General features: G+C 35.5%; 1 protein-coding gene across 5 annotated transcripts in view; it reads left to right on the top strand.

Moving 5' to 3' along the window:
* The window catches only part of LOC140937671 (ubiquilin-2-like), a 73,206-nt gene that overhangs the window by 8,036 nt on the left and 52,937 nt on the right, over positions 1-12,233 (top strand). For all 5 annotated transcript variants that reach the window (XM_073387231.1, XM_073387230.1, XM_073387232.1 and 2 more), the window contains 3 exons: positions 8,794-8,829; positions 10,134-10,283; positions 10,492-10,545. In XM_073387231.1, coding sequence (XP_073243332.1) covers positions 8,794-8,829; positions 10,134-10,283; positions 10,492-10,545 — 240 coding nt within the window. The remainder of the gene's footprint in view (positions 1-8,793; positions 8,830-10,133; positions 10,284-10,491; positions 10,546-12,233) is intronic.

Here is a 12,233-nt window from a genome sequence, read left to right as displayed (position 1 = left end):
GTATGCCTGTGGTGCGGACGGACGGGCAGCGGGTCACATGATAACCAAATTTTGTGGGATGGGTAGATTTACTTACCCATGGTGCTCTGCAGGCGTGCTTCGCGCGCCAGAGCTCCGCTATTAACTATCATGCTCTTTGAACATATTCAAATGTGTATGGCAGTCAGTGACTACAACTTTGTGGTTTTGTTTATGGTAGTCATTGTAGTTTTTTTGGTCGGCTGTTTCTCGTTAAAAAGTGGACACTCTGAGCAAGGGCACTCTCAGCATAGTATTTGTCAACCCTGATATTGAGAACAAGTGTGCAAAATAAGATAAAAAATTAATTACAATCTGGATTTAAATATGCAAAGAGCATCCACATGACAGCATATCTAGACCTAAGCAAGATATACATGTATGAGAATGGATGTGCAATTTCTAGATCAAAGAACTAATCATTCTAAGCATGAACTGGTTGTTTTTGATTCAGTTCAATTAGTTCCAATCACTTTTTGTGGAGCTATTTAAATAGCTCATTGCAATCGGAGTCGCCATGGCAACATAATGACGCCATTACGTTTTTCATTTATCTTTGTGTTTCTCTGTACCAGGAATTTTTTGAAGAAATCGCTTAAGGGAGTATGTACCTGCCATAATTGCCTCCATTATGGTAAAGTTTGAAGAAATTCTATGAGAGCGTTTTCGAAATATTTTGAAATGTAGTTTTAAGAATCATAAAAACAGTGAAATAGCATGCTAGCCGCACAATTCGCTAATATTTTAAGAAAATGATAAGCTTTGGGAAAGCCGCTTCTTCTCATAGTGGTTTGATTCTATTGAAAACTGCATACAAAAAAAGAGAAAAGATCAATCGTCAAGAAATATTCCCTGCAAGTTTTAAGAACATTGAAAAAAGGGAAGGCTTTTAAATAGGGCCTCAAATGTAGCCAATTTTCCCCCCAGAGTTTGTGTTTACAGGCGAGCGTCCTCATTATTCACTGGCATTGTTTTCAAGTTTCATATACACGTGCACATTTAGCAAAAAGATAGAATTTGCATCAAAAAGGACCCTCGGTTAAATCTCCGGGATATGCTAATTACCGGGTAAAGAGATTATTGATACAATATAACATCAAAGCAACTCTTTGTGAGAGTTTCTGTGATGTTATAACCCGAGTAAGATAATTAAGTGTTGCATCCTACACGATGAGCCGTGACGTTCACCGTTTCGGCTCTCACTGCCATCTGTTATTAGCATATTCCGGATATTTCTTCGGAAGGTAATCGAGAGTTCTTTTTTATGCAAATTTATATCTTTTGCTAGTTGTGCACGTGCATATGAAACTTGAAAACAATGCCAGTGAATAATTAGGACGCTCACTTGTTAACACAAAATCTGGGGGGGAAATTGGTTATGTTTGAGGCCCTATTTAAAAGCCTTCCCTGTTTTCAATGTTCTTGAAACTTGCAGGGAATATTTCTTGACGATTGATCTCGGGATTGTCGAATTTATAAAAAAATTTATCGAATATGAAATTTTTAGGCATGGACCAAATTACGTCCAAAAACTGTATCAAAAGCAGCTGAATGCAAGTTAATAAAATTCTTCTTACTCGCGATCGCCCAGAGCAATTCTCCTCTTTTTTTGTATGCAGTTTTCAATGGAATCAAACCACTATGAGATGAAGCAGTGATTCCAAAGCTTATAATTTTCTTAAAATATTAGCGAATTGTGCAGCTAGCATGCTATTTCACTGCTTTGATGATTCTTAAAACTGCATTTCAAAATATTTCGAAAACGCTCTCATAGAATTTCTTTCAACTTTGCCATAATGGAGGCAATTATGGCAGGTACATATACTCCCTCAAGCGATTTCTTCAAAAAACTCCTGGTACAGAGAAACACAACGATAAATGAAAAACGCAAGGCGTCATTACCTTGCCATGGCGACTCTGATTGCAATAAAACCAAGATCATAAGAAATTTTCATCTTTATATAAAAAAGCTGTGGTAACTTTTTTTCCATATCTCTATATATGCCGACGTAGTTAATGCTCAAACTTGGAAGGTATAAGCCCCAAAAAATCCAGTCGAGCCACCTTAAGGTCAAACAAGGGCACTTTGAGTCGGCCATCTTGATTGTTCACAATTTTTTCATCTTTTATGAGAGCTAAAGGTGTTCAGAAGCATGACATTTAAATATATTCATGATTCAAATACTGAGCACAGTGATGTGTGAGTGCTGCTTCAAGACAGTTCTGACCTAATTCGGCTATCGCGAACGGTACAACGCACGTATTTCATGATTTATGAGTTCTGTTAGTAGAGTTCTGTTAGTAAAGATGCTTAACTTAAGTAGAAACAATAGTGTTAGGGGATAAAATTGGAGAAAGCTAGTTGACAAAAAAATTAGATACTGTTTTATTTGATAATTTTCTTGAAAGTAAATATTAAAATGTAGGTTATCAACCTGAACATTGCATGACGCATAATTTAATTGCAGATGTTGTTAAGCTGATTTGATTTCTTAAAATGGTTTGAGCAATTTTCTAGCAAACAATTTACTTTCTTTCAGGTACGAATTGTAAAAGAGACAAAGTCCAACATCTTCACGTGCAAATTGTGTGCACAAGTTATTTTTAGAATCCTGCTTACTAGATTATTGTGCAATAATTCGAATTCCCTCATGTACAAAGCACACATGGGAGAAAGTCTAACACTTTCTCAAGCTAACTGTGTGACTGTACATCTCATGCAGACTGGCTTTTCACAGTAATAATAGTAACTTGAACATATGAAGACCTCTTTGGTTCTGTAACTAGTGCCTTACATGTATGTAAAGGCTCTTTTCTTTTAAGAAGCAATAACTTATAACACCTGTAGAATCAAGTCATCAGAGTTATAGACTTTTTCATTAAGTAGAATAGCTTGTGACAACCTCAGGAATAATGATGATGCAACCATCTACAACAATAATGAAAATCGAGACATTTCTTAGCTTTTCGGTATTCAAGAAGCTTCATTATCTTAAGAAACCATGAAGAGACCTTGAAACCTTCAAGTCTTCCCTCTAAGTAACGTTTGGTGAGTTGATATTCGTATAAGTACTTAAACAATTTGTTTATTTTAATCAGATGTCTGAAGGAAAGACAAAGAAAAGTATGCATCTTTAGTATGAGGATCGACTCGACTGTGTGCAATGTTTCGTGTTTTCATTAATGTACAGCAATACCCAATTATGCATGAAAAAAATTAATGGTCTAAATTTAGGATGAAAATAGTAGATTGTTTATTCAGTTACACTAAAGCATTCAAAATAGCTCTTGCACATTAAACGTGCCCATGTTTATCGTTGGCTATCAATGAAAATGTAGAAAGTTGCAATCTTTGTTTTTCTGAGCTTGTGATTTAAATATGAATTCACATTTCAAGTGTACAAATAACCCCTTATGGACTCATATGTTTGAATTTTTTGTGTTACTTCTGGTTTGTTAAAAATCCTGAAAAGTTGCATTGATTATAAAGTGAAGCAATTATATGGCAGGGTGAAGATGAGCTTTCTAAAATTATGCACGCAGCAGTACTGATTTATGGATCAAAATGTAACAGTTCATGTTTAAAAGTTTTTTTTTATGAGTAATAAATTCCTACACTGTATAGTACAGTGCAACGTTGCTTAATAGCCAATGTCGGAAAATATCGAGAATCTCAAATCAGTTCTAAAAATTCGAATTTTAGCTAATACCACCCAAACAACCCTTTAGGTGAACTATTTTAAGAAATGATATTAAGAAATCCCCAAGCGCTTTACATTTTGAGAAATTTAGAAAAGTTAAAAAATTCGATTTTGGCAAAGTTGCTGCAAATTTCAACAATAATTTTCAAGAGAGCAGTACAAGCGCGCAAAAGCTCCTATTCAATTGATGTTGCACTTGCATTTATCAGTTACCCAAAGCTTTAAGACTGCATAAAAATATCTCACAAAATGACTTTTGTAATATAGTTTTTGGGCTTTCATTGTTTGCACCTTGATTGTGTGCTGTTTTGGCTGTCGAAATAATGCCCAACTTTAACCGCAAAGCGATTCTGGTATGTCTCAAATTTAAAATATGATTATACTGGTACTATATGAAAGAGCTGTGATTCTTGTAACTAGACTTGAAGTTTCAGCTCTGCGAATTTAAACGCTTGCGAAATATAAAATTTTAAATATTGCCCCTCAGGCCACCATAAGTGATAAGATAGTGAAATGTCAACAAAGCAGAAACCGTGTAAACAAAGGACAAAATCACACCAAAGTTATTTCTAGCCCACCAAAGGGCAAGGAAATGTTGGAAATTTCAGTATCTAAATAGGTATTTAGATAGTATTTAGATAGTATTGATGGAGTGGAAAAAAAATATCGAGTTAAAAAATAAGTTTTACTGAGTGGTACAGTTATAACAATAAGCACCTCTCCCTTTTAAATGCCTCATATTTATTAAAAGCCCCCACTTGGACCCATAAAGTTAAAAGACGCCCTGGGTCAGTGCGGGTGTTGATTAGGTCATTTACGGTTAATTGTTTATATATCTTCTTCAGCGCACTTCCCTAGTGCGGGTGGGCTAGGCCACATGCCGAGTCCCTCCCTAATTTCTCTTAAGGTACAACCAGCTATTTCCAATCCCTGTTCCACACTAGGGATCTTCTCGTTCAATGAAATTAAAAACAAAGTAAAAATTAAACCAATTGTCATTTACCAGTGCAAGATAATAGAAGTTATTTCTTTAATTGTCCAAGGCTGGATCTTCATTGATGTGGTTATGCCATGTACTTCCAGGGCATTCAGACGCCTCGTTTGCAATTTAAAAGAGGGATAAATTTGGATTGACAAGGATATTCCCCACTAACACCGAATGGAAAAATTGCCATCAACAAGAGTTGAAAAACTACACAACATTTTTTCCACACGCCCCCAGAGCTAAAGGTGATAGTAAGTGTCACGTGTACCCTGTGAAAGATTGCGGGAAGGGACTCCAGGGTAATTCATTCAAATTATACACACCTCTTTTAAGAACCAGCTTTAAGCGGCAGTTATTTGCTAGTCTTTAAGTCAACTTATGAAGGTGTGCTGCAGAGCCTTGCATCACAAGAAAAAAAAAATGGACACTGAAAGGTAACTTTGTAAAAATCCAGGACGTGTGCTTTAAACTCATTTTGTAGAAGTGCCATTTGTAATCATGATTCCCACTTCTTGTTATATTTATTTTCACTAAAGTAAATCTATCAACTGGCATAGTTTGTTGATAGTTTATTGGGGCATTTCGAAAACAGTTCTTGAAGCCTTTTGGACTTGACCAGCTGGAAGCACTTTTTACTTCTGAGTTCAGAATTAAATGGTCACCCGACGCTATTCTCAGTTGCTCGTTTTTCAGGTTTGATTTTCTTTTTATATTTTTATTATTTTATTATATAATTTTACCTTTGTTCGCTTTTCAGATAGTAATACCTGTTTAGATACCAAAATTCCCAACATTTTCTTGCGCTTTGATGGGCTAGAAATTACTTTGGTGTGATTTTGTCCTTTGTTTACATGGTTTCCGCTTTGTTTACATTTCACTTTCTTGTCGAGGGGCTATATTTAAAATTTTATGTTTCGCAAGCGTTTAAATTTGCAGAGCTGAATCTTCAGTTAAAAGAATCACGGCTCTTTCATATAGTATAATCATATTTTAAATTTGAGACATACCAGAATCATTTTTTTGTGGTTAAAGTTGGGCATTATTTCGACCGCCAAAACAGCCCACAATCAAGGTGCAAACAATGAAAGCCCAAAACTATATTACAAGAGTCATTTTGTGAGACATTTTTATGCAGTCTTAAAGCTTTGGGTAACTGATAAATGCATGTGCAACATCAAGCAAATAGGAGCTTTTGTGCGCTTGTACTGCTTTCTTGAAAATTGTTGAAATTTGCAGCAATTTCGTGAATATCGAATTTTTGAACTTTTCCAGATTTTTCAAAATGTATTTAGTGCTTGAGGATTTCTTGATATCATTTCTTGAAATAGTTCACCTAAAGGGTTGTTTGGGTGGTATTAGCTAAAATTTGAATTCTTAGAACTGATTTGAGATTCTCAATATTTTCTGACATTGGCTCTTAAGCAATGTTGCACTGTAAAATACAATGTAGGAATTTGCAGCAATTTTGCAAATAAAAAATTGTATTTTTATGGAATTTTTGAAATTTTCTAAATTTCTCAAAAATTATGTAAAGTACTTGAGGATTTCTTAATATCATTTCTTGAAATAGTTCACCTAAAGGGTTGTTTGGGTGGTATTAGCCAAAATTCGAATTTTTAGAACTGATTTGAGATTCTCGATATTTTCCGACGTTGGCTCTTAAGTTCATAATAGCAGAGCTCCACTGGCACTGCGCGTGGGCGGAGCACCATAGCTAAGGAAATGTGGTAATCTACCCATCTGAGAAAATTTGGTAATCATGTGACCTTACACCGACTGGCTGACTGACCGACCACCCGCCTACCTGACGATCCGTCCGCACCACAGTGAAACCAATGTTTACTCTCACACTTTCTAGCTAGTTTGGGAGCCGAAGAGAAAACTAATTGAACATCAATGTTGTGATCAGTTGACAGCTGTCAAAACAGGGTATCCACTGACCACTATCACCTGACTGTACCGCAGGCTCAGTTGTCGACCCATCGGGGTCAAGTTATCCGCTGACAAATTACCAGTGTATCAAATGATCGCAGGCTCAAGTTTATTTTTTCCAATGATTCATATCAAATATGTTGTGTTTATGTCACTATGGCCCCGCTGTATTAGGATTTTGATTTTAAACTGACCTCGGACGCGAAAATTCAGCCAGTTTTTTAAAAATACAGGCGGGGAAGACCTTTTCTTACCATGGTCACACATTGGTCACGTTCTACGTCCAGTGTTTATGCTCTGATTGGTCAAAATTTGACAGGTGAGTTCATGCGGAAAATTTATGCAAAATCTTGAAAGTTGTTAACTTTGACAGCTGAAGCTGACAGAGTTTTGTGTCAACTTCTGATCTTTTTAAGTGTCTTTTTCCTCTGGATGTACAAAATGAAATACAGCTGCTATCAAGAGCCTTCTGTTATTCATGGCTGGTTTGTTTACTTGGTTTTTAGTTGAGAAATGCGTTGCTTGTCAAAATTCGGTAATTCAATTTCGGATGGCATCATTTTCATTTTTCACCTTGCTTAATGTGTAAGAGGGTTTAAAAGTCTCAAGCAACTGTGATAGCTTTCAGGAACTGAATCTCGAATGGTAATTAGCCTGAGTAATTATTGTATTTGATGTTTGTTTTTGTTATATCTTATTTCATGAAGCACAGTTTATGCGGCAAGTTTATGCACATTTGTAGGATTTGAGTCAATGATCTGACCTAGTATCAGGTTTGATATAAGCTTAATACAGAACTTTAAAAAGCCTTCAGATATATTTTCTCACCACAAATAGAGAGAAAACGTTCCAAAGAATTATTTAGTTATAAATTTGGCTGTAGAAAGAAAACTTTGAGCGATTTTCTTGTTTCAAGGAGTTCATCTTTGTAAACAGTAAACACCGTGCCAAGAAGCCAGCTTAAAACATGACTTAAGCTTTACGCTTAAAGACTCAGGATTTTTAATAATAATGATACTTGTCTTCGTGAATGAAGATTGTTGTCTCGGTAAATGTTTTACCGAATTATATAATTTCTTCTATTGATTGTTAGTAGTCTTTCTTGCAATTTTAATTGCTTGTCTGTGCTGTTTTTTCATCGTTCATGAACATCGCTTGCAGGAGTACTCAAAAATGTTGTGCGTATGAAACGCTTTATAAGATTACAAATCGTTATAACTGAAACCATTAAAAAACAAATAATAATAATAATAATAATAAATTTGTTATTATGTTGAACCTAACTCTGTTGAAGTTCATTCAAACACTCGACCACACTGACAGCTCGCACTATAGAAATGAGAATCGGCTGGCCGTGTGGGTGATTTTGGAAATTTTTTGAACAGTTTCGCATAAAGCCAATGATTGATCATCCTAAATATCACTGAGTGCAATTTGTCTTGAAAAATTGTGAAATACCACATTCTGTCTGACGTCTATATGATAAATAGTACTGTTTCACCTCAGATGTGATGTGTAAAAATTATAAAAGGTTGCATTGGTTTACACACCCCCAGATTTGTTGGCAAGAATTTGTATAGTAAACCTGTCGATCGCAAAAAAATTTGGCCTGATTTGTTTTCCAAGAATTTGTTTTCGAGGCCTAATCTACTGTGATCTTGAATGTGATCGAAGATGTTTGCTATTTTTTTGGTGTACATATAAGGCTATCAATTCGATGTAAGATGTTTCACTCTTACATGACTTAGCTTTTCCCTCAAAAGTCACATGGATGTGCCCTTAAGTTAACTGACTTGTGGATTACAAGTTTATTGTTTGATTTTAATAAATTATAAATTTATTAATTGGAGCTTCTCTTTTAGCCCTGGCTAAATCTATATATTAAGGGAGTGGAATGTCACTGTCCTGGTGAGTGTAGTCTTTAGGAAGCCTGCTGTTGACAGTGACTGACATTTCAATAGCCTGTGCAGTAGTTAATATATTAATATAGTGCATGTACTTTGCTAAGGTTTATGAGCGTGTACTTAAATAAAGTCCATAACTTGCTGCTGTGACTATTTTTATATGTTTTTGTTTTCTCTTTGTTCCTGATTTCTTATTTTGTTATCTCCATTTGAAGTGCAGGTAATTATATTGTTCATTATGGTCATCTTTCAGGCTCAGCAACAGGCTGCTCAGCATTCTACCCAACAAGTAAGTAATTAAAAAAAAGATTTTCTATCACTGTGACTTTCAATTTATATTTGTTAATTTTCTTTTTGAAGTTCTGAGTTTTCAAACAGTGATTAAAAGCATGATGAGGTTTCCTAGTGACTGTATACTGTAAGCTTTGTCCCGTTGAAAATACGGTGTTATCGTTATTCATTTGTTACACTTGTCATTGTGTATGGCTCACACGAGGGCATGAAATGAATATTGCAGAAGTAGACAGATGATGTAAATGTAAGAGTCATTGGCATTAACACCTTAAAAACCTTTGAATTAGGAGATCGGTACCTATTTTCAAGGTCTTGAAAGACCTGTAGACATTAGAAAATATGCTATTCGCTTTGGTCTTTGAAAACCCTCAAATTTTTACTGAGCCACAGTATACCAGTATCAAATATTTGTTGGTTAAAAAAGCATAAATAATTTGAAGTATGCTGTAATCAGCAAAAATGAGGTCTCTGGGATCTAGAATGGTTGCCAGTGCTCATTTTGGTGGAACAGAATGAATGTGAACATTATGCTGGCTAGATGTACAAAATGTATATGACACATGCTCCATTTGCTCCATGTTTATGTACGTCAGTTCATTCATGTGTTGCTGTCTGGTCTTTGTTTTGAAAGTTTGTTTGCTTATTAGTAGACATGAACACATAAAATAATATAATTTTGTCAATTTCACTCACTACTGTGCAATGTTGATCAATCATCAGTATTTAATAGCAAATTAAATTCATACTCTTTCAGTAATTTTGATATATTAGCAACTGATTTCAAATACTTGCTGTCTTTTTTCCCGCAATATTGAATTGAGAGCTTTTTTCTGTCATGCCTTGACCAGTGTATTAAGGTGACAAGTCAGTCATGTTTTTTTTGGAGGTAAAGGGCCTCTTGGAAAAGGCGGGTAATTATAACCATCAAAAAGCTTTAAGCAGCTCACAAAGCATGATATCATTCCGTCTCTGTGATCACCCAGTCTAGAGAAATTCTTACTTGCTTACTTACTTTTACTTACCGGTACTTCCTCTTTTTTATTTTCCCTGACAGCTAGATAGTTTTTGGACTTTCATTTTTTTGTGAGTTTGTAAGTGCTTATTTTAGCCCTTTCTGGCAACCGGCATTATTTTGGAGGTGGCCACCACTGCTAAAATGGAATATTTTGTAGTCAAGTTGCTACGAAAAATGTTACTGTCATGTCTGTTGTCACAATAGGAAAAGGCAAATTAAAGGCATCCCAGGGTGGTTTTACATTCATATGTTTTGGGTTCAACATAATTTCATATTTTCATCAGTCCCCTTCAAGTACACCTTCATCAACTCAAAGAAGTTCACAGTCAAGCCAAAATACATCTCCATCAAGCAACGGGTTAGCAGGTATAGATGGACTCGGAGGTCTTGGCATGTTTAGCAACTCAGGAAACCTTCAGCAAATGTCTCAACAGGTTTGTTCTTAAATCAAAATCTAATAAAACTCAATTGCATTATAACCTTTACTAATTACACATTATTTACAGAGGATTTTTTAGTTGAACCTGGAAAGTATAGATAGTGTCACGAAGTTCGTCTCACCATGTGTATGGATATGTTGCCACTGTAAAGTGATGTTGATCTCCTGAAGTTCTAGAAAAAACTGTTTTTTTTTAATTTCAGCTGATGTCAAACCCAGACATGCTGAGACAAATGATGGACAATCCCATGGTTCAGGTAATGTAGGAGTTACTGTAAAACTTTGTTGGAGACTGCAAACAGGTACCAATGTGTTTTCATGTTGTACATTGTATACCATTTGCCTGTCTGAGTGACTACTATGCAGGACCAAGAGAACCCTCAGGAGACAACTTGATTCTTGTTTAGCACATGCTTAAAATTATTTAGTTACTGTAAAAGGCAATAACCTAAAATGAGCTACATTCATGGTATCTAAAACGATAAAAAATGAAAACATTGGTGTCCCAAATGAAATCCAGCCATGTTGAAAACCACCCAACTGAGTGTCTGGTGTTGGTTAAAGGTGAGATTTTGAATCTTTTTTTCCTTGCCTATTGGTCTATTCCTTTGGTACCCAGCATTTAGAAATGGTTACAGATAGGTCAAAGCAAAAGAAAGACCCAATTTATTACAACAGTAAACTTTCTATGATTTTTTTTTCTGCCAAATGTGGTTCTAGCAAATGAAAGTCCTAGATGTGACCAGATCTGGGTTGTGGGGAATAGAAATTGATGTAAATGTATTGGAAACTAGTATCAGCTATATAAGTCAGATCACAGCAGTTGTTTACATGTAGGTGCATGATAATGACACAAGGCCTGTGGGCTGTGCTAGAAATTTAGGTGTCTGGTTCAATGAAAAAATGTCCATGTCACATATCGCCAAGGCATGCAGTAGTGTGTTCTCTCATTTACATAACATCAGAAGTCCTAAGAAATATCTATCTGTGGATAGTCTGCAAACAATTGAACATGCCCTTATTACCACTCAACTTGACTATTATAATAGACCAAAATATGTGCAACTCTCCAAATTACAGCATGTCCAAAATGCCACTGCTAGACTAATAATTATGTCCATAATCATTATGGACATACCTAATATAAGTTCTCACACATAACGCCAGCTCTCTATGAACTTCATTTGGCGTCACCTGTTGTATCAAGTTTATCTTGTCTTAGTGATTTGATACAGCTTAAGCATAAGAGATTATTATGCATTATGCTCGAACTATAGCCTATTATTAGAAGTCTAGCCTTAGTGATCACGACATGTTGATTGTAGTGAGGAAAATTAGTGCGTGCAAACTGCCACCAAGGACAGTTGAATGCAGGAATTATGCAAAGTACAATCCTTCGGCTTTCTGTGATGATCTAAGAGATATCCCGTGGGATCATGTTCTGAAAGAAAGAAATGTAAACACTGCCTATACTTACTACTTATAGTATGTATATATTAGTGTTTTTGTTTTTTTTGTTTTGCACGCTAAAGTGCCACGACACTTGAATAAAGTTTATTATTATTATTATTATTATTATTATTAACTGGAAAGAGCTTTTTTTGAATGTTTGTGATTGACACGTACCTTATTAGCGAAAGATAGTACCAGGAGTGAATTGTCCATGGCTCTCTGGTGAAACTAAAAAGCTTATGAATCAAAGGGACTTTTTCCTACAAAAAGCAAGAAGTTCTGTAGCTGAGGTGGACTGGAATGCTTATCACTGACTACAAAATCAATGGCAAATAAAATCAGGAATGAAAAACGTCGCTATAATAGGAATGAAATTCAGGAAAATCTAGATAGGCCCAAAGCCTTTTGGAAAGCAATTAAGGACGTTTTTCCAAGCAAGAAAGGCAAGTCAGCAATTCCAGAATCTATCAAGACCGAGGAGGGACATACAACT

Source organism: Porites lutea, chromosome 5 (assembly GCF_958299795.1).
Source record: "Porites lutea chromosome 5, jaPorLute2.1, whole genome shotgun sequence".
Lineage (NCBI taxonomy): Eukaryota > Metazoa > Cnidaria > Anthozoa > Scleractinia > Poritidae > Porites > Porites lutea.
Note: the sequence above shows the minus strand (reverse complement) of the source record. Positions and strands in the feature narration are given on the sequence as shown.